This window comes from Furipterus horrens, unplaced genomic scaffold (assembly GCF_987537825.1).
Source record: "Furipterus horrens unplaced genomic scaffold, mFurHor1.1.pri manual_scaffold_4, whole genome shotgun sequence".
NCBI classification, from domain to species: Eukaryota; Metazoa; Chordata; class Mammalia; order Chiroptera; family Furipteridae; genus Furipterus; species Furipterus horrens.
The window spans coordinates 184485171-184508854 of NW_028327174.1; the positions used below are offsets into that span (position 1 = coordinate 184485171).

At 45.0% G+C, this 23684-nt stretch overlaps 1 protein-coding gene across 6 annotated transcripts in view; it reads right to left on the reverse strand.

Moving 5' to 3' along the window:
- The window catches only part of PTPN3 (protein tyrosine phosphatase non-receptor type 3), a 133849-nt gene that overhangs the window by 54346 nt on the left and 55819 nt on the right, over positions 1 to 23684 (reverse strand). For 4 of the 6 annotated variants that reach the window (XM_090274536.1, XM_090274541.1, XM_090274538.1 and 1 more), the window contains 6 exons: positions 15457 to 15611; positions 10059 to 10166; positions 9940 to 9985; positions 7373 to 7451; positions 2832 to 2876; positions 763 to 815 (listed from right to left, as the gene is read on the reverse strand). In XM_090274536.1, coding sequence (XP_090130662.1) covers positions 763 to 815; positions 2832 to 2876; positions 7373 to 7451; positions 9940 to 9985; positions 10059 to 10166; positions 15457 to 15611 — 486 coding nt within the window. Of the gene's footprint in view, positions 1 to 762; positions 816 to 2831; positions 2877 to 4269; positions 4289 to 7372; positions 7452 to 9939; positions 9986 to 10058; positions 10167 to 15456; positions 15612 to 23684 lie in introns of those variants that run through there. The other 2 variants (XM_090274537.1, XM_090274540.1) reach the window with 2 other exon arrangements.

Sequence of the window (23684 nt, forward strand, 5' to 3'; positions counted from 1 at the left end):
TGGTTTCCAAAGGGTTAGCACAAAAAACGTAAAATATCTCGTTAATAATCTTTTACATTGATTATATATTAAAATGATAATATTTTGGAAATAATTGGGTTAAAGCATATTAAAACTAATATCACCTGTTTCATTTTATTTTTTTAATATGACTACTAGAAAATGTAAACTTACATATGCAACTCACATTAATTTCTGTTGGACAATACTACTATTGAATTATATATATATATACACACACATATATATACACACATATATATATACACACACATATATATCCCATTAGCTCTATGAGAACTCTAAAAATAAATTCCTAAGATCCCAACAGTGTTTAGAGTGACACCAAGCAAGTAGCAGAAATGTCCTCCAGCAAATTCCATAACTTAGGTGGGTCTCGTTTTCCAAGTCTGTAAGAGGTGACTGGTATAAATATCCACCCCACTAGGGTTTGTTACGAGATCAAATCCAAAACGTGCGCAAAGCCTCTGGAAAACATAATGTGCAATAGGCGTCTTCTGTTTTATGGGCCCCCTTGGGAGAAAGCCTCACACCACAGCTCATCTCCTCTTTCTCCTCTAACCATCTTCCTTAATCAGGATCCCTGAGTTGAAGGGAAGCATATGTCAGGGTGTGAGTGAACTATCTGGACAACCAGAGATGCCTCCCCAATAGGACTCCGGGGGAAGAGGGGAAGGGACATGGTCAAACCAGAGAAGCCAGTGATCTACCCACTCGTGAAGCACTCCCTTGGTGACTTACATTGTACTGCATAGGATGCTAGGACCACTGCTGAGTTAAGAGGGCAGGTCAACCTGTCAGGAGAGAAACATATTAGGAAAAAGGCACAGGAGCCTGAAACATTCACTGATCGCTTGTCTTTTCTTTCTTGAGTTAACCATTAAAACACACCATGAATCATAACAAAGACAATGTTATGATACAACTAACAGGAAGTAGTAAAGATAAATGTAACAATAAAGATTTCTAAAAATTAAAAGAAAAATTTTTCATGTTTAAAAATAATATACATTGATACATATACCATGAAGATCATGGTTGGCCAGGGTTCTGGCTGGTCAAGAAAGGCCAGGCTCACATCACTAAGAGGAAATGTGAGAACACTGTACTTGGGTCAAGGGGTAACCTTCTTATCTTTCTAGTAAAGACATGAGACTTCATAGGGCTCTCTAACTAAATCCCAGAGGTCTGCTAATGCTATGATTCTGGGTTACCCACTTTCTAGAAAGGTGACATCCTCTTACCAGGGAATAATAGAAAAGAATGATGCATTTTAAAACTCCAGTGAGTTTGAAATTACCTAATTAAATTATAGTTAAGATTTCCAAATCAATTTTCTCTCCTGAAGCTTCCAATCTCTGAGGAATGGTCCACCCACCTCTCAGTACCCGCCCCCCGCCCCCTGCCCCCGGAATCCACAGACTCCGAGTTGGGCTTGCTCTTCTGCCTTCTTAAGCTCTCTGCCCTCCCATACACCCTATCGCTGCCAGTGATTTCATCTCTGTTTTGGTCATAGCTCAAGTCCTCGGAGTGCTCCCTTTTCTCCATTCACCCTGGGCTTCCATGGTCTTCCTAGGAGCCCGGCCAGCAGACCTGGAGCAGGGACCACTGCCAGGGAGAGGATGGCAGTGGGGAAGAGCGGAATGCAACAGCCACAGGGAGGGCTTGCAGGGTGGGGAGACACAGATTTTAAAAGCATCCATCCCAGCAACCCCATGGGATGTGGAGAAAACATGCAGTTTCCATGACAGCCCTTGAAGACGTGAGTCACGGCCACCTCTCTGACTAATCCAGCTGGCCTGCCACGGGTGCCCTTCTTGTCCTTGCACTGTGTGTTGGCCCTGCAGCCATACGGGGAGGTGGCCTTCCTTCTCTGAGGGGCCCTGACTGGAACTTCTAAATGCTGTGGGGCTGGGGTATGTTCTCGCTGCCCAGGGAGATCCAACTCCTCACTTCGCTACCAGCCCCAGCCCTGGCTCATCACAGCGATGCATGAAGACTTCAGCCCCACACCCACACCCCTCCTAAAGCCTATGGTAACTGTGGTCTCCACCGCCCATATTGGTCCTGACTGCTTGCTGGGCTCTTGCCTCACTGCCCCAACCAGCCTGCACGCTTCCCTATGAAAACTCAGCAGAGGCTTCTGAAGACCCACCTCGGAGAACTACACAGACGGGAGGAAAGGGGACGAGGAGAATGGGAATAAGATGTGACTGTCCCCACCAGTTTACCTGCTGTGCTTTCTCCCCTAAGTCAAGAGAAGACTCAGGATTTGGAGGAGGTGGCTCTGGGACCACTGGCTTGGCATCTCCTCTCCCTTCCTGAGCTATTTGCAGCCCCGGCCATAAAGACGGTCCTGATACACAAGAAGTGGTGAATCACAGGCAGGTGCTCATGGCTTTGAGCAAAAAAGTGTCCCAGAGAGGAAATAAATCCTCCACAGCTGGTGAGGGACTCTGAGGTGGACCTCAGTTAGGCCTGATCTGCCCTCCTGAGGGAAGTCCATTCTATATCTGGGATCCCTTCCCACTTTTAAAATTTCTCAGGTCTTTACCAGAAAGATAACCGTACCTTTTGTAATAAAATTGAAACAACGTGAAATGAACTCCGTGGATCCTTAGCCTCTCTACACCAGGACTGAGCTGAACACAGATGCCCAAAGCCTAATATCGTACAGGATGCTGCTTTCAACATCCGTTCTTTGCTTACATTTAGTGCTGTTACCAGCAATGCATGCTCATTCGGAGAGAACCAGCGATTTTGCTAAGCTGGCAACTGACAGGGAAATAAGAATACAAAATTGTCATTACCTTCCTTCACAAATATCCATCTTCAGTTGTAAGAAATACAAATGCCTATGAAACAATTATTTTCATTAATTCATCATACTCAAATTGACATATAACCTGTACATTTGGTAAACAAAATACATAAAGGCATATTTTTTCTAAAGCATCAGGTACCATTTTGCATATTTCAAAGCTGCCCCTTGGGTAAAAATGGCTTGTGTGGCTGCCTCAGTCTTGACTGGCAGGGGCAATTTTCTGCCGGCGTCATGCCAGCACATGCTGTCCTAGGGGCGGCAGAGCAGGGATGGACAGGGTAGAAGTAGCCCCTCAAGGATCAGCTGGTCAGTGAGCGCCTCACTCTCAGCCCGGACCTCCCCAATCAAATGTGGGGTACCTGAGAGCACCAGGACCTATGGGCGCTCTGCACAGGCAGCCCCCACGCATTTGAGGGGCTGTTGTTCTGAACATAGCATCTGCACACCCACGTACCCTCTATGTGAAGTTGCTGAGGGGAGGAGGGTCTGTGAAGACATCTCCTTGGCTGGGGAGCAAACACCCAGCTGGGTTTCCTCCTGTGTCCCAGGAACTGTGGGGGTTCCAGCACAAGTGTACAGTCAGCTAGGGGCTGCCAGGACCTCCGAGCTGGATGCTGCACCTCTGGATAAGCAATGCCACTTCAAAACCCAGGACCTGATCTGTGGGCAGAGCTTGGTAAGTTGTCACAGGCGCCTCGTTGTCCTGTGAGCCTGTCCTCAACCCAGGTAACGGGGCACAGAGGCACCCGCAGCGCCGTGCAGGCTGGGAAGGGCCCTAGAGAGCATTATATTTAGGGATGCGGCATACTCGTGACACTTGGCCGCTAGCTCCCACTCTTTTTTAAAGCCCAGACTCAAGTGGGATAGACATTCCAGTGTCTGGCCAAGAGGACAAAAGTGAAACTTCTTGGAATACAATTCAGGGGCAGAAGAGAGGTAACTGTGGCAATTTAAAACAGGTCATCCTCGTTATTCCTTAAAATTTGAATTTAAAGGTTAAGGTTCTGCCATTTTGAGATGTGAATGTTTCCCAGGGTATTACAACTTTCTGTTTGCACAGTTCTAGGCCGTGTGCGTGGTAGTTTATAACTCACTGCCTCATTTCGGCCTCACAATAACTCTGTGAGGTGGGTACCACTACCTCGGTTTTTTACAGATGAGGAAACTGATGTTCAGAGAGGTTATGTTAGGTCAGTTTTGTCTTATTTTAACCTGGACACCTATGCTATGGAAAAATATCTGACTATGCTACAAGTTTCTTATGCATCTAGTGACCAAAAGCTTAGGGCCAATTTTCTAACTCTGATATTATTACTTTGGCTATAATTCTCATCAGCTACCCTTAATGGGTTGAAGGCCAGCATTGAGAGATGGTATAATCATAGATTTGCTGATTCACGTTTATTCCATATTGGAATTTTTACCTTTTCCACCCAGGAGAACATAATCAGTCCTTTCTAGTTTGTTGCTATGTTTATCCAAGCTGACATTCAACTAGAATTAAGTGTCCTCTCCTCCCACAATGCTATTGAGAGAAAGAAGAGAAGGGAGAGAATCAGAGCTAATCCAATGGTAAAGCTGGGCTTTCACTGATGAGCCCGGCTAATCGGGGTATCTTCCTAGGGATACGAATGCGAACATGAACTAGGACATACATCACCATTCATCAAATGCTACCTTGTCATATATTCAGCAAAGCTTTTTTTTTGACTGACTTTGTAATTTTAATGTTTTCATTGTAGTAAAATATACATAATAGACAATTTACCATTTTAAGTGTTTTAAAGTGTGCCATTCAGTGGTATTAAGTACATTCTCACTGTTGTGCAACGTCAGCAAAGTTTCTGCGTAAACCTCATGACATCATCATGAACAGATCAGAATAGTGGGATGAGACCCAAACCTAGCAGCCCTCCTAGACATTTTAAAGGAGCTAATTATGAGCCCGCCAGTGAAAGAAATTCTGTTTAGAATGATCTAAATTTATCAGAAACAGCAGTTGCGAAGGCTCACCATCAGGGAGACATTTATTTGGCAGTTAGAATAAAGGAAAGACATTTAGAAGAGATGCTTGGCATGCTTGTTTTCAGAAATGCAATGATCAGTGCTCAAGTGTACCCCATCCATGAGCTCAACTTGAGAAAAACGCAACTGCTTCCCTGCCCAGACCCTTAGAAAACAACAACTACGACCACCGTACCCTTTCTTTGATTCTTAAGAGCTAAATTTCTTTTGCACAAGCTACAGAACTAGGGCTTCACAAAATACTATATGCCAGGAACACAGGTAAAACTATTTAAGTAAAAACAGAAAACAAACAACACACACACGTAAGTTAACGGTGGAAGCCTGGCCCAGCTCTATAGGAGCCACAGGGGTGGCTGCTGCCATGGCTCCTTGCTACATTAAAGAGAAACTTGGTGCCCAAATCCTAGGAGGTGATAGCTGTACTCTATACCACACTGGGGATACCAGTGGTGGGGTTGGGTGTCAGTCCTGAAGAACTGGATTTTAGGAGGAACACATGGACGAATTGAATTTTATATGGGACTTAGGTAAAAACAAAAATTAGTCTATTACTCATCGTGACCCCAAACCTGCCCCTCTGCAGTCTCCACCCACCAGCCATAATTCTACCACCAAGCACATCAGATTCCCCCTCTCCCACGACTGCTGCCTGCAGATCTGAAGGCAGCCTTTGCTTCTCTCCAGGTCCTCTCTCTATCCTGAACTCCCTCCATGTCCCTAAAATGTCAGGGAGGCTGAGCAGGAAGACTGTGGGCTCCCAAAGGAAATGAGCTTCTTTCCCATGGGTATGGAAGTGAATGTCCCAGGACCAAGGATGCTGGAGAGGGACCTCTGCATCAGGCTGGCCCTCACAATCCCTTCACTCCAGTTCCCTTTGGAGAGCATCACAGGGAAGGGACAGGGGGACCATCACAAATTTAGGCAGCACTGTTCACGCTTGGGAGTTGGAACCCAATAGTTGCTAGTAAAATCAATTTAATGGGCCACAACTGGCATTTTAAAAGGAAAAAGAACAACAGGGTACTTTTGCCTTTACTATTGTTTTATGAGACATTTGCTTCAGTAATTTATATATACCTGTGTAATGAATCAAAATATATTTTATTGTGGGGTTATGATTAAAAAATTCACTGTACAGATATATACACACACACACACACACACACACATTATACATATATAATGTGTGTGTATTCCATCATGCCATTTTTAAAGCATTCCTTGAATAGAACTTGATATTTAGTAACAGCTTGGAGTCATTTCAAACACATATTCTTATAGACAATGTCACTACTTTGTGTCCGTGGGCTTATGAACTAACCTGCTAGGTTCAGCGTTACTACACTATCCCTCAGCCCACCAGCATACAGGCCACGAAGGGGAAAATCAAACCATCGTGTGCACTGCCCATGGTCACCCACTGAGTCATGGTGGACACCTCTCACACTGGCTTAAAGTTTAACTTCACGGTACACGCAATCAAACCTCCAATGTCTGTAGAGGGAAGAGGTGCACAAAGAAGGCAACACAGAGTAACAATAGTATTTGGCCTTTAAACATAATAAAAGTTAAAATGTGACCATGTGACTACCATTAACAAAAGAAAGGAAGAAAACCAAGACAGCATGCTGTGTCTGGTGGTGGGCCCATGGCCACATGAGCACAGAACGGACTCAATATTCCTGAACAGCCATTCATTGCTTTCCCTGGGGGAAGAGATTCCCCCACTAAGAAAAATAAAAGTATCAATAATAAAAGCTTAACGTTGCCATGGGGGAGAGTAGAAGCATGGCTGAGTTTGCACAGTACCTGTTCAAACAGGGACAACTTTCCTGTGCCCGCCCCCTCCATTCCAAACCCTGTTCCCCACCCAGGAGACCCATGTGGGCCAGCACAGAGCTTCCCCTGAGGGGTAAACAACTCCAGTTGCAGCCCTCTTTTCCTTATCCGGTTTACATAATTGCCTGTGTTGGTTGATTCACTGAGGACAGAAGCTGGCCCAGCTTACTCTCCTTTCCAGCTTTTACCAACTTGGATCTGACAGAGAATTCTTAGCTTGGAGACCTCCTATTATCCTCATGAGCCTCAATTCTAGCCCTGCAGAGATACCATGCTACTTGATCTGTAGATGACTGTTGTACAAACTTCCCTTTTAAACCCTGCCTGCATTAATAGAAAGGAATCTCGTTCCTCAAACACAGGAGCACCAACAAGCACCAGAGGGTGGGGTGGGGGTGGTCGGGGGAGGCAGGAGGCAGCGGATGGGAGTGTGCTGGGAATTTCAGCAAATCAGGAGGGGAGAGAAGCAGGCCCAAGAGCGAAAACGAATTAGTCAATTAAAGTTTCAATCTGTGCACCCAACTTTTATCTGGATCATGATTTTTGGTACAGCTATACCCAAATGAAGTATTTGGCCACAGTGATAAAATAAAAAGTACATTTTCAGTGATTACTCATTTTTTATATAGTAAGTAGAAAACTTAAAAAAAAAAGTATTACCTGGTTTCTTCTTGCTGCAGTGTGGTGGGATCAGGTATAAAAAATCTTACTCGAAAATGCAGGGTACAGGGGAAACCGCCTACAACATTTTTCAAAAAACAAATTAAATTTTCCCTTTAAAAGTCAATGTATGTAAGCTGATACTCTCCCATAAGTGATGTATTTTTCACTAGACCACAGCTTTTCCAGCAATAAAAACATTAATTTAAAAAAAAAAAAGGGAGTGCCTAAGTTAACTGATTGTTCAGAAATCTCCATGTCTACAAGAAGTAAAATGCTTCTGCAACATCGGCATTGAGCGAGGCATTATCTGCTTCCCGTTACACGTTTAACTTAGGGCTGTGTTCAAGCAGCATGCTCTGTTATCTGGTTTAGGAATTAAAAACATCCTTAAATAGGCAGATTATACAAAATTCACAAAGAAATACTACCCCCCAACATATCATGATTTTATCCTTTTCAAACATTTGCATGGACATTCTTGATTTTGACACCCCACGACTGTGAGCAGGTAAGGCTAGGAGGGACAGCAGCCTCTCACAGGCAGGCCCACTAACAGGCTTCGGGAGGGGACGGCCTTAGTCACACAGCTGATCACAAAACCAGAACTGGAGCACTGGGGTTTCTGATCCTGCTAGGCCACGTTTCAAAAACATTTTTATACTGGAAAACATGTCATGCTTTTAATGCAAAGTGAATTCCAAAAGTGAATAATATACTAGCAAATATTACATAATTAATATACTCAAATATGGCTTTGTGCAACAATACCAAGAGTCGAACTGCTTGCATGGATATAATATGCCCATTTCTTTTGCTATCTACAGCAACAGGAGAGGATCAGATTGTGTTGCGAAGATCTGTGCTCTACTTAATGCCGGTGCCTCCCCTCTCCATTACTCAGTCAATATTCATTGGCCCTGCCTACGCGCTCAGCATGTACTTGCTTTCTGAAACTCAAGCTTTCTCCACCAGGCTCCTCTCACTTGTCTCTTCTGCTCCGCCCTTCCCTCTCTTCAGTACCATGTCTCTGTATCTCTGGCTTGTATCAAGGACTTTAATTCGTGTGTGTGCACCTATGAATGTACCTCTGTGCCGGTGCCTGGGTACCAGAGCGGGTGGTGCTGGTACTCTGGGTACAGACCGACCACCTGCACCCCAGGGGATAGCTCAGGCCCTCCATTGCCTTCGGATGCCTTTTGGCCCCCCTCCCCACCTCTCTAAGTTGTCCCCGTGTGTCTCAGACATGCCCCCAAGTCTTTCTCATCCTATCGTGTGCTCAAAACTATCCTACAACTGTCTCTCCCCTTGTCAGGGTTCCCACACTTGGCTGTGAGCTCCTTAAGGGCAGGGTTCACATCTGATTTGGAGCCAATGCCCAGAGCTGAGCCCAGTGCCTTGCCAAAGTCTGAGCTCCGGACACGTTAGCTGAATGAACGCGCCAGGAAGAGACCGAATGGCAATACCTATCCGTGCCTGTGGGCACTTACCCCTCTGTGAACTCAGCAGGCAGTTACTTGCACAAAGGCTCTGTGGCTCCCTGTGGTGACTTCTGAATGCCAAGGTCACAACTCATGGGAGATAAGGACTCTGAGGCCCTGGCTCCAAGGTGAGAGCAGAGTGGGATCAGGGTCCGGGCAACTGGTTTCTACTTCTTCCCACAGGGGGCTGTGGATATGGCATATGTGTGTGCACAAACCCACCTGCCATCACCCCTCAGCCACTCACCGGCCACCTCCTGTGGGGGTGGGGGGCAATGCAAGGAGTGTGGGGAGGATGTGAAAGGGCCCTCACCTTGCAAAAACTGCACGCTCCTTGAGAAAGATGAAGGCAGATAACTTTGAGATGAAGGAGAGAGTGCTGGAGGCACGAAGCAGATCATGACAAACGGAAGAGAGGGAAGAGGGAGTCATGACTTGTAGTAGGGGGCAAAATGGGGTCTGAGCAGCTTCGTAGAATGGCAAGATGTGGGCATCGGGAAGAAGGAGGGAAAGCATTCCCAACAGAGGGAAAGGCACAGAGGAGTGTGTGTGGTCCAGCAGGTCAGCCAGGTTTATCCGGGGCACAAGGTGCATAAAGAGGACTAGAATGCGATGTTGAAAGCCCACACACCTGGGAGCTAACCTGCACTGGGACCCACCCATGGTTGATGAGCTGTGTGTAATCATATCTGGGACATCACCTACCTACGCCTTGGTCTCCACTGACTTTGGAATTATGCTGCGGGGAAGAACTAGAGTGTGTGTGTCTCTTTCCCACCCTGCCTCTCACTACTGGGCTAAGAAAGGCCATCCTCCTTCCCTTGTAAAAAGAACGTGGGTTCCCTGGGTCTTGGCTGCCTTCTTAGCCCTTTCCCTGTCTAGCTCACGGCTGGTGAGGACTCTTGGGGGCTGGTCTGGAAGGATCTCTGCTCACTTAGAAGTTAGACAGGGAGAAGTCAGCTCACTCACATCACCTGGAGCACCTGGAATCCAGGTGCTACAGGCACACTTTTGATGGGAGGAGCGAACTGGGGCCATGATACACTAACACCAAGTGTTCAAGTGAAATGAGAAGGCCACACTCACCTTTTAACTGCTTCCTGATGGGTTTGCTTGACTCCAGCCATCTCTGCTGGGTAAAAAAACGTAAGATATAAAACCAAACTGTGCAGACATCCAGCACATCTTAAAGGGATGGTACTCACAGGAGAGTCCACTGATTCGTCACCATGCTGCAAACCAAAATATTCCTTTTCGGTCACACACAAGTGGTTGAATGCCATATCCAGAAGAACCTGACCGGTATCTTGTTTCTAGAAAAAAAAGAAAAAAAAAATTGAGTGGGAAAAATTTTAAAACTAATTAAGAACTGGTGTTTAAAAATCTTTACTGTAGGGAAAAAGGAGTTAAAACATTCAGAGAGACTTTATGTGCACAAATATCCCACAATAAGAAATACTTCGATACATTTCAAGTTAAGAAGCCACATGGTATCTATGAGAAGCAGGGCTAAGAAAAACAACATAAATATGACTTCAGACAGTATAGTGTAATTCTGTAAGACTTCTTGCTTCCCCTTAGCTGAGATTACCAAGTGATGATGACTAAATTGGAAAACTCAGCAATCACAGTTAGAGCAAACGCTCCGTGACCCACCCAAGGATTATCCCCAGCACAATGCTAATCCCACGTGGGTTTCCGCTGGCTCCTCGGGAGACATGGACATGTGCACAGGGAAGAAAAGGCTCTCTACTCACCACGTGAAGGAAGAGGGCTAAGAACACTCAAAGGCCACCCAAAGTACCCTCAAAGTGATTTGGCATGTGACACCCTGGGGGATTATCTGCCTCACTGCTCCTTGTCATCTGAAGTGAGAAGCCAGTGGGGACATTCAACCACACTTCGCATCCAGAGCAGTATGCAGCCACCGTCACCACTCAGAGTTGATGGAGCAGAGACGATGCTGGGCATGGGGACAGAGCCACTATAAGTGACCTTCTCTTGCCCTCCCAGAGAGGCCAACCATGGAAGCAGCAACCGTGACGCTGTGTGTCAAATGCTGTCAAGTGCTGTGAAATGCTCAGGGCGCAGTGAACACAAAAGAGGACAACACGAACGTTCAACTCAACCTGGGGTCAAGTGGGAACAACCCCTGATCTGTGTCTGGGAGGGTGACAAGGCTGAGTGACACCCCTTCCCTCTAAGTACAGAAGCCAAGAAAAGCTATTTCAAGCCGGCAGCCCGGCAGAAAGGCACAGGGGTGGGAAACAGCGTGGGGCCTTTGGGAAATTGCAAATTCTACTTTAATAGGCTGATGTCTCAGGAATCCTTTGAACCAAACTTCAGGACAATATGAGTCAGAAATAGACCGCATATAGAAGCAAATGCAGCTCTTTTGAGTGTAGATAATGTACCTGAAAATAGGTCACAGTGACCAGGAGGAGGACGTGAGGTCACTGTCAGGCCCCCTCCTGCAGCCTCTTCTTTGGCACAGTCTCATGTTATTTGATCTGGAGTGTGGGAACACGAGACACACCCATGTCCTGCACACTTCCCCTTTTCCTGCCCGAGGGCCCTGCTCCTGACCCTCCTCTGCCCGGGGCATCTCCATCACAAGGGAATCAGAACACTGTGGAAAAGATGGCCCGGCACATATTCTGAATTACGAGATTCTCTCTCCTCCTAAATTATGAGACACTCGCTCAATGTGTCCAAAAGCTACCTTCTCCCCTTGTTGAAATCAGTATTTCTATGACTATATTTTACATTATTAACAATTATAAACTTCGAAACATCTACAGGGAACCAGACATGCTACTACTACATGCCCTCTTTATACAAGATGTCTCATCTTCACAGCAGCTTTGCAAAGTCATCATCAGCGTCCTTTCTGCTGATGAGCAAACAAAGGCCCTGGGAAACTCCGCGTCTGGTGCCATCAGCCGATGGGTAAGTGGGCTGACTGCCTGACTCAGGTCCGTGCTGCCTCTCCATTCCAGGATCTGTTTTGCACAACTCGCCCAGTTCTCAAGAGAAATGGAAATATAATAAAGGACACATTTATAATAAGAACAATCCTCTCAGCCCAGTCCCCATCCCATGACAGGTCATCTTTGCTATAGCAGGTCATGGTCAGTGACTGGCTTGTTCCCTGGCCTGGGCAAAGGACAACTGATGTCCAGGTCAGCTTCCCTGACGATGCCCGCTTCTGGGAAAAAGAGGGTCTGGGCTGAATGAGGCAGTACAAACTATCCCCACGAGTAGAAAGATATAAAGCTCTGGAGATTCTCAGCTGCCACCAGGCCCTCAAGCTCAAGTTCAAGGTGAGTAAGCTTTGACCGGGCTGCTGGAAGCTCTGGGAAGCAGCACCGGCAGCAGAGGCCATTCACGGCTCAAAATGACGGGGCACCCACAGAAGGACAGGCTCTGTCCTAAGGCTCAGATGATCACCACTCCGGGCAGGGGCTTTCCTTGTCCTCATTTACAGGGCTCATCGCCGCTTCTTAAACACGTTCTCACCTGGGATTCTCAGGCTCTTGCTCTTGGCCTCCTCCTCCCTCCCTGGAGAGTCCCGTCTCCTTTAGTGCTCTTTCCTCATTTCTCCAACTTCCAAACAACAAACCTCCTTCATATCCCCTGTCGACTCACTTCTCAGGGGATCCCATCCAGTTTCATAGCTTCAGATACTATTTCTACCCCGTTAACATCTACGTATGTATCCCACCCTAGACCCCACTCTTAAAACTCCTGACTCATGTGTCTACTACTCCCATGTCTACGCGGTCCCTCCTAGAGGAGCAACAGGCATCTCAAATGCAACAGTTCTGGTTACAACACAGCTGGTCACTTTGGCTCCTCTCACAGCCTTTCTCTCTGTCAATTGCAACTCCATCCTGCCGATTGCTCAGGCCAAAAGCCTTAGAGTCACCTTGAGGTTTCTTCTGCACCCCAAATCCCATCTATCACCAAGTCCCATTGGTTCCACCTTCAAACTATTTCCAGACTTGGTTTACTCAGCCACCACCACACTGTCCAATTATCATCTCTCCCCTGGATTGTTATGACAGTCTCTTAGCCCTCGGCCCCAGCATGCTGTCAACAGAGCATCCAGCGTGACACCTGAGTCAGATCATGTTGGTTCTCTGCCCAAACTGACCAAAGCTTTCTGCCTCACTCAGAACAAACTCGGTGCCCTCAGAACGACCTACAAGGCTCTGCACAATCCTCCCCACCCCAACACCTGTTATCTCTCTGGCCTCTCTAGCCACGTTCCTCTTTGCTCATTCCACTCATGATGCACTGGCTTCCACATACTGTTCTGTGACCACAGTAACCAGGATTCTGCCTCAGGGCCTTTGCACTGCTGTTTCTTCTACCTGGAATGCACTTCCTCCAAGAACAACAGGATTCTTTCCCTCACTTCCTTTAGGTGAGGTCTTCCCTGATCACTTCTATAAAATGACAACCCCACCCCCTTGTCCTTCCTCGGCACCCTCCGCCTTCCTATCCTGCTCTATGTTTCTTCTAAGCACATAATACCACTGACATAGCATACATTTGTTTATGGTCCATTTCCTTTCCTGGATTCTGCTCTGCTTTGTTCACGGCTGTATCCTTTGTATCTAGAACAAATCCTGGCACATAGGTGCTTAGTAAACATCTGTTAAGTAAAACATTCCTGTTCTCGTCAGGAAGAAGACACACCATGAGGAACAGCTCCAGGCTGACAACATAAATTTTAACAAAGGAGTCAGATAAAAATTAAGCTGTCAGTATACAGCAACTAGAAGAGATAGAGTGACCTTTGCAGAGCTGGTTCAATCACAACATTCTATAGATGATGCTATTAAAAGGAAACAAGAATGTAGGACAAATTTCAGTGAACCAAAGCAGTTGCTTTTTGAGGAAGAATTTATGATCTTGAGAAAAGGCCTCTAAATCAGTGTTTCCCCAAACTGTAATAACATGCATCAAGATTGCCTGGGGACCAGTTAAGTAATGCAGATTCTCAGGCCCTACCACCAGAGAGTATGTTTCCAAATACCCAGGTAGACACAGGATTTCTATTTCTCATGCATCCTCAGGGGTCTGATGGACTCTAAGAAGCATTTACAAGGGCTGCACTGCCCAAAGTACAAAAAACAATTTACATGTTAATTTATTAAGACAAATTGAGTTCACCAAGTACTCTATCTGCACTTCAAGGGTTGACTAGCCAGTTGTCGCTGGTGGTGTCGGTGCTGGCTGGCGTGGGTACAGAACGTTTCCCGGCGCCACAGAAAGTCCTTTTGCCCTTGCGGATGGCTTTGAGACAAACTGGCTTAAGAAACAGGTCACAGGTGTGTGTCCTAAGCCTGTAATTAGATTCTACAGACAACTACATGCCTTGTTGGGGCGAGTCCTTCTACTGCAATAATGTCCCCCACCGGCCAAAGAACGGGGTCCTGGGCCTGGGTGGCTGTGGGAGTGGAAGAGGGAGTCAGGTAGAAAGTTGTAGAATATACGTCTCTACTGTTCATTTCCACTTGCTGCCAGGCGAGAGGCCTGAATTCCCATGTCCTTGGTCATCAGCCTGTGTCTTGTTCCCTAAATGGAGACGAGGCAGTTGTCCTAACCCTGGACTAGGAAGGAGAAATCAGCACCCATCATTCGGGGACTTCACAGAAACTGCCCTCCCCCCTTTCCCACTCAGCCATCAAGGTCTACAGTGACCTGCGCTCAGCAGAAAGCAAACGTATGGGTGGGGCAGGAGACACAGGGGTCAGTGTTTGTTACCCTTTCAGTTCCTGTGGCCTTGTATCACCCTCCAGTTATTCACTCATCCCCCATCTCCTTTTTCTGCTACCTTTCCTCACCCACTGAACTTTCCCAACTGGGGCAGATGCTGGCAGCCAGCCCCGGGTTGGGGTTGACCCCTTCAGGCCTGGCCAGAGGATACAAGAGATAAGCCAAGGTCACAAGCTTACTGGTAAGTGAGGTGGGGCAGGGCAGCAGAGCCTGCGACTGTGCACGCATCTTACTGCTGTCCTGTGACGCTGGAATCTCCCTTCCTAACCCTGCGCCTGCCACGGGCTTGAGCTGGGGGAGGCCAGGCCTTCCTGTGAGGCTAACTGTGTCACTGCCCTCCACACAGAACCCACCCGTCTGCCCATTGAATGAGCAACTGCTGTGGGCCCAGCCCTGTGCCGGGTCCTGGGGAAAGGACACTATTCTCATCCTCCAGGGGCTCACCCAGTAAAAAGCAACATATACCTTAATAAACACAGCTACTGTTCATGAAGTGTGACGTGGGCTCTGGTAAGGCATATGCAGGGCACCGTGATTGGAGAACTAGCTCAGGAAGGTGACAAAAACTTCACAGAAGTGACATCTAAGAATCATACAAGTTCATGTCACACCGGAGAGGGGGAAAGTCATTCCAGGTGGAGGTGAGAATGTGGGCATAGTTTTTAAGGGTATTACTTCCAGTCTAATCTCAACATACAAGATCTGAGACCTCAAGCTTTCTTTTTAAAATAGTGCCCATCTCTTGGTTTATAAGATAAGGAAAAAACTATTTCTTAGGGGCATTAACTCATAAAAAATTAAATTTGGAGAACTTACATTAACTTTAAAGGTCTGTACCGAGCCATCTAAAAAGCGGATGCTGCAGACGACTTCGGACCGAGTTTTCTCTTTGGGTAATTCTGAGGCGCGTATATTATTAATTCTTCCACCCAACGCACGTAATCGGGAGGTCATAACTATCGTTGAATAACCTGTAACAGAAGATACATCTGTTAGCTCTCTGACATACACCTCACAGCTTCCCTACCCTGTACCTGTCTGCTTTGATCTTCAAAATAGGAGAGGATCACGAATAATGAGAATGAGATAATAGACCATGCTTCTGTTTGAGTTTTGACTTCTAAGCTCTAAGCAAAACTTGTTGTTAAATTATAATACGTTCACAGGACGACATGGCTTGTTTGCGTATTTTATTATTTCCTTGGTTTAAATCTTCCCAAGCTTTTAATTTTTGTGTTTTACTATTTTACATATTTGTGCATCCCACCCCTAAGGTTTTACAGAACTAAATATGGTGTAAAAATGATTTAAAATATAAAGATATGTATCGATAAATTAGATTACATTAAAATTAAGAAATTCTATTCATTCAAGGAAACTATTTAAAAGAATAAAAAGGCAATCCACAGAAATATTTGTAAACTATATTTACAAATAAAGAGCACCTATGAATCAATAAGAGAAAAAACAACCTGTCAGAATATAGAAGCCACATCAGTTGTCAGAGAAATGCAAATTAAAACCACAAAGTGGTAGTGCAACATACCCACCAGGATGGCTACAATGAAATCTGACAAAACCAAGTGCTGACCAGGGTGTGGAGCACCTGAAACGCCCATGCCCTGCTGGTGGGCACATACTGTTTGGCAGTATCTACAAAACTGAATATATGTATACCCTGTGACATAACAATTCTAGTTCTAGGCATATTCCCAACAGAAAAAAAATGTAGCATTTATTTCACTAAAATATGTGTACAAGAACCTTCATAATAGCCCTGACCTGGAAAAGACCAAAATTCCCATCCATCACATGGATAAGCTGTTATGGAGCATATCATGCACGACTATATGACAAAGAAAATAAAGGAACTACTGTTACACACAAAATGAACAAATTCCTCCAACATTATGTTGAGCAAAAGCAGTCAGACACAATAGATTGCCTATAGCATGAAGTTATAAAACAGGCAAAACTAATCAATGCTTATAGAAAACAGGATAGTGGTTACTTTTGGGTGCAGGGACTGAGGTGGGCACAGAGTCTTCTGGGATACTTATACTATTCTATTTCTTGATCTGGGTGCTAATGAGACTGGAGTATTCACTCTGTGAAAATGTATCAGGCTCTACGTTTATGATTTGTGCACACCTTTACATATGTATTGTATATTTCAATATCAAGTTTACTTAAGAATACATGTATGAAGAGGGGATTAGCGGGAAAGTTAGAATCTGACCATGGTATATTCAGAAAACAATAAAAAAAAGTGGTTTTACTAGTGAATGCAGTTGTGGAGTGGTAGACTAACAACCTGAAAAAGTGTGCAACTGAGCACATGGTCCCACTATGCAGGGAGGAAGCCAGGGTTCAAGGCCAGCTTAAGGAATGAGGGAGGTATAAAGCTGACAAGATTTGGTGGAAGAGCAGATAAAAATGCAGGACTTAAGAGCAATTCACTGTTTCTTTTATTAATTCTCTGCAAGCTTTCTATAATGAACTGGACCTTTGCACATGCTGTTCCTGCTTTTCATTTAACTCCTACTCACCCCTCAGTGCTTGGCGCAGCCTCACTTCCTCAGGGAAGCCTTCCCAGTGTCCCTAAACACTCACCTGTGTTACAGCCTCTCCTCTACAGTGCTCATCCTAATTTCACATGTATAACTAATGACATGATTAGTTAACATTTGCTTCTCCCACTTACAGTAAGCTTCGTGAGGGCAGGAACCAGGTCTGGTTTTGCTCACTGTACCTCCAACACTTAGCTCTGGGAGGCAATCCATGAATTTCTAAGTGAATCAATGAATGAAAGGCAAAATGAAATGAAACATGAAGCCAAGATTTATAGTGTGGAAAAACAGCAATCCATCATGATAGACAAACGAACTGGTGAGAGCAGGCAGGAAGAAGGATGAGACGGGGTTTCAGTTAGAAAGCAGCATAGAGATGCCCCGGAGACCAGTGCTCCTCACACTGTAATGTGTACACAGATGGCTTGGCTTGGGGATCTTAAGATGCACACACGGATTCAAGTAGGCTGGGTGGGGCCCTAGAGTCTGCATTTCTTGATCTCCCAGGTGATGCTGAAGCTGCTGATCTGGGGTCCACACTGTGAAGTCAGGTCACAGATAACTGGACAAGCAGCACCCAATGCCAAGGGAGGGCCAGACTTGGGCATCAGTAGCAAGGGAGGGATGAGGACAAGGCAGAATCAAGCCTCAGGGAGCCACAGAGGCACAGCGTAGCTGCAGAAGGTAAAAACACAGCACGTGAAAGCTGTGGGGAAGATACACCCAAGAGAGGAGGGTGCAGCGAACCCTTACTCCAGGTGAAACTCCATTCTCCTGAAGGTAGGAATAGGGAATCTCAGCATCATCATAATCACCACCATCATCATCAAAAATTCCTGGGACGAGCAGTAGAAAGAAGCTTGTTCTGAAACTTATAAAATTCCACCCACCCACCACCTCCACCTTGCCATTTCCAATGAAAATGTCATCAGAAGCAGGAATGCATTTTCTGAGTAATATTCAAAGTTATCAAAAGACAACAAATGTGTTCATTCCATAATGCCTCAACCATAATGAATTTAAAAAGTCAAATGTATTACCGCTTGGTCCTTGTCTAAGAACTTCAGGTGGGTTATGACTTTTTTAAAAGATACACTAGAACTATTAGGGGGAGGTGCACATCACAGTCAGCTGGGGAGCTTTTCAAAATACGCCTGTCCTGGCCCCATCCATAGCTGGCGATTCAGCATCCTGGGGTATGGCACAGAACGGCTCTTGGGAGCTCTCCAAGGAAGGGCCAGGAGTCGAGGGCTAGAGGAGCCGGTTTTCAGGGCACCTTGGGGTATGCTTTGGATGGTGGGACTTAGAGTATTGGCTCTGCAGAATCTGAGCCATTCTCTGGGGACACGTAGGGGAGTCAGGAAGGTCTTCAGCAGTGTTAAAACAGAGAGCTAATCATGCATGACTATGGACAGGGAAAAAAGAAAAAAAAGGTGATTTCAAACAGGAGCCCTAGCACCAGTGTGGGTACCTGTGGGGCTTCTGAACTTCACCAGTTAATGGTGCTCCCAGGCAGAATCATGCAGCCAGCTGACAAAATGCCTTAGACCAGCAACCCAGAGGAGACGTGCTTTTTTCCTCTTCACATCAATCTCTGTTACATAAAGGGCTTGGGATTTAATGACAACGTCATAAGCAGGTATTTCACAACAGTTGCCAAACTATTCTCCCACTCTCCCATGATTGTTTCTAAAGCAAATCTTAATAAGAGGAAGACAGATAATAAATAGCCACATAATCAAGCCACCGAGCATTTTCAGACTGTCTTGAAATGATATCTTAAACAATCCAGTCAGGACAATGGATGCTGACTAACTGCCCTGTTTCCTGTACCACAGCAATTGGGGAACTCAGGGTTTCTATGGCTTCCTTTATAAGCCTCTTTAATTCTAAACAAAGCCACAACCCAACCAGGAACACTCCGGCCTCTCCAACCACAAATGGTTTCAGCTGCAGCTGATGCATTTTGCAACATGGTAGCCAAGCTTGTTCTTTGCATATTTTTAAAAATAATCAAATAGTTAGGACTTTAGAATCTGTTCTGTACTGTAACAACAGAGGGTGTACTGTGACTATAGTTTTTATCAAAGATTCTACTTGCCAAACATAGAATTAGGCCACATCTCACTATGCGCACAGTGGAAGCCTGACAGGTACAGGGAGCATTAGGGTTAGCCCATGCGAAGTGCCCACACAATGTGAGATATATTTTAGGTATTTACTACATTTCATTAATAATACCAAGCTTTTAATGCCATTGAGGGCTGACTGTAGAGTCTGTATTTTGTAAACAAGCCTGACTTCAAATACTTTACAAATGTGTAAATGTTCTGTTTCTTACAATTCTATATGTTTTAACCAAGACAACTTGCTGAAGTTAAAAGAGAGTTGCTCCAGATGTGAGCTACATCTTTGAGCTTCTCTGCAAACTCAGTGGACCAAGCAGCAGCAGGAGCACACTGTGCAGCCTGCCACACCCCGGGCATGTTAGACGCCAGGGCCCGCGTGCTCAGGGTTGGGTAACCAGGCTTAACCACGGTCCCCTCTGGGCTCCTCGTCTGCCCTGGAGCCAAGGCTGGGAAGAGGTGATGCTTTATTTCCTAGGGCCTACCTGCTAACCTGGGGAACTATGTTCCTTCACAAGCCCATGACCACAGACAGAAAGAAGGGAGGGGAGCACACTCTTCTCCATTAGAGAAAGTTAGAAAGCAGCTCAACTCCATGTTGATCGTTTTAAAAGAAAGTGTTAAGGTTATTTCATACCCTTAAAAAAAAAAAAAAAGAAAAGAAAAAAAGACTTAGACCCTCCTTGGCTCGAGCGCAAGTGTCAGTTAAAAAGGGAGAAAGCAAACAGTCCTGATGCATAAACACCTAATTTGTGAGTAAAGGGAACACGTGACCCAGATAACGCTCCCTACCTGAATCAAGCTGACCTGGGCCAATGCTACCACCTAGTGGCTACCAGAGGAAAACACGCCACCTCCCACCCTGACTTCCTTCCTTGTTCAAAGGAAACATGGACAGCTTTGCTCCCTTCTATCTTACCACAGTCCAACTTTTTTCAAAAAAAACCTCTCACAGTATAGAAGGCCTTCCCATTATGCAATTCCCTCCTCCCTTTCCCTAACTGCTCTTCCCCAGTGAACGCAGAAGAGCTCCCTTCTTTTTCTTTGGCTACTTATGAGCCCCAGCAGACACCTGATCAGCTGGAGAGGGACATCGCTGGCACAGAAAACTAATAAACACTCATGTGCAACCAGCCATGCTAGACGGATGACTCATCAAATTAAGTGTGCTTCTCGTCAGACATCAATATTTAATAACAAATGTTTTATTCGTCTAGCTGCTAACACAATACCAGTGCTGCTTCCTCCTTTTCACTGTAAACACACAGCGGTTGGGCTGCTTCATAGGTTACCCACCAGAACCCTAATAATCACTCGTGGCTGGACTGCAAACCAATGGGAGAACATAAACCCCACTTCTACGGTGTTGCCTCCACCTCACAGAGCAGAGCTTCCAGTTCTGGTTGGTTTTAAGGCCAGGCCTGAGTGTTCCTTCAACTTCTCTAAGGAAGTGCAGGTATTTCCCTTCTAAAGATAAAAGTTTACAAACCTCTGGACTAGGGATCGATCATTTCTCAAGCACGCGATTGAGATTAGATCAAAGTGTAAGAATGTACGCTTTATTAAGTTGCCAAAAGAGAAAGAGTGATTAAAATGAGACTTTCTTTTTAACCAGAGATCTAAATAAAACTTTAGTGTACTTAAGAATCAATCGACTGGGGACCTTGTTAATATACAGGTTTTTGACACCACCCACAGAGATTCCGGTTTAGTAAGTACCAGGGAAATTGGATTTTTCAAAATTAAGACATTTTTGGAGCTTACAGAAAAGCTGCAAGAAAAATGGGACTCCCTCCCCACTGTGGCCTGGATTCAGCTGTTAACATTTGCTACCTAAGCTTTTCTCTCTCTGCCCTGCACCCCTACCCCAGGTTCTTAATTGAACATGTGAAAACTGTAAATATCATGCCCCTTTACCGCTACATATTGTAGCATGTAGCTGCCAAGAACAAGGACATGTTGTAACTATAGTACAATCATTGCAATGAGGCAATTTAACATTGATAAAGTGCTTATGTAATATACGTCCATATTAAAATCTTGCACGTGGTTCTGATGCCTTTCACTTCTTTCCCCCTGATCCAGACTTCAACCAGGAACTTGGCTCGCTTTCGCTGTCACACAGAGGTTGCATTTTGAATAAGCATCCCCAGGGGACTCTGAGGCAGAGGGTCTAAGCACCCAGCAGTGGAAAACCCTCAGCCAGAGGATCTCCTGGGATCCTTTTGGTTTTGACCATCTCAATCTACAGCCAGGGACTCGGTGAGGTCAGCCCTCCGCGTCAGTTTTCCTGTCTGTATTACAAGTCGATCCCAGAGCTAAACAGAGTTTCTACAGCTTAGCACTTGGTCCTGGCGAAGCACTTCCTACAGCGGGGCGGGCACAGCCTTTCCAGTCTATATGTCAGTGCCTGGATTAGCACTGCTGTCATAACGGAGAGTAAGAAAGCAGCTTGAAAATAACATCAGTTCGGAAAGGATTCTCTCACTTGATATTATGTAACCAGAATGTCTTGGCTGGTTCCTTCAAATTAGTCCACACTTTTCACAGACAGCAATTCTTAACCATTCATAATAACCAAGTTACAAAAAAAGGCCACAGTGCCTCCGTTGTGCACCCTTTCTCAGAAAGGGGTGAGAGACAATACAGTCGTCATAAGAAAAGAAACCGAAGGAAAAGAGGTGCATGTATTTTGTATGACCTACTAGGCTTTGCAAATGTTACTAATGAAACGAGTGATTTTTGGCTTTCATTTGTGAAATGCCCCTATTATCTTAGAAGACACTTCCATAAATGCTATTTGACTTTATTAATTTTAAATCATGTGCAGCTGATAAGCAAATTACCATACAAATGGAACATGAAATTTAATTTTCCTCATGACTATAATTTTCATAGATTTATCAATACTACCTTCTGCCATTTTCCCCACTTATTTGGCTTTCTTAATTTCTGAAGACAACACTGTATAACAAAGATAAATATATTCATTTTAAAAACTAGCTTATAATATAAATATCACTACTGATTACTTCCTAAATTAGAAAAAATATCATTTATTAAGGCAGGTATTTTCATATTTATTTGTAATTCAACATTAAAGCCAATAAACTAATCTGTCTCAAGTCTATAAACCAAAAAATTAATTTTTAAAAAACATCTTTAAAGGTTAAAGCTTGGTAATGAATATAATAATCCCAACCAACAATGGAAGTATTGATGCACAAGACTTATTTTTATTTTCGGTATGCGCATATAAAAGTACTTAACCTTTTATTTATAAAAGTGCTTCCATGAATGCATTTATGAAAGGCTTTTAACTCTGACTTCACATTATCCTCCACCAAAGGGGAGAAAAAGCTCACACAGTCATCTTAATAACACAGCTCAATACTCAAATTATCTTGCAATTATTAATCCTAATATTCCAGAAGTACAATCTTGGCATTAAGTCATTTGTTCCCCAGATCCCGTAATTTGCTCAGGGAGTGGATCTCCAACTGGAGCCCCCAGGAAGCAGGGTGGAGTAATTTGTAGGATTAGTTTATTCAAACAGAGACCTGTAATTAGCGTCCTTGGTCTCGTACAGCTTCAAAATGTCAAATAGTTTTCTTATTATGGAGTTGGATTTATTTATAGGCTGGACACCATGACACTTGCAAAACTAACAAAATAAAAGTTATACTTGATACTGGGAGGATAAGAAGAAGTAGCTTTACGCTTCCTGAAGGGCAAGACAAAGAATGCGGTGGGAGCTGCAGGCAGTTTGGGGAGAGAGGTAATGTTGCTATAAAGAGAAACCGAGTTCTTATGTTCCATGAGCCGAGTTTTCAGGGTTGGGACGGAAAGGAGCTGACTTAAACACACAGTCTGCTCCAAGAAGATCAGAAAACTCCCATTAAACTTGTGAGAATATTAAGTTAAGTCATCACCCTTTCTTCCCCTTTTCTCGAAGAATCACAGACAAGGAAAAAGCAGAAATTCTAAGAGCCCAGCTGTCAAGAAGCTTGGCAGGAGCCCCACCTGCCCCTCCCCTCAAGGTGCACACTCTCCTAACTTTTAACACCATTTTCATGAGGTTTTTTAAACTAAGATTTTTTAGAAGGGTTTGTTTCTTTTTAATGCTTAAGTGAATGTTACCATGGCGCAGTGCGGACCCCTCCACGCCTCCCACGCCAGCCCCTCAGCCTGCACGTGCATGCTCCGGCCACTTGTCAGCGTTGTGTGCACTGCAGGGAAATGACAAAGGCTCTGACTCGGCCTCCCCCCAAGTATGTCCTTTCAATGGTGCCTGGGAAACTCCCATTCCCTGCCAACTTGGTGAACCCAGAAACTTTAGAGGCCAGCA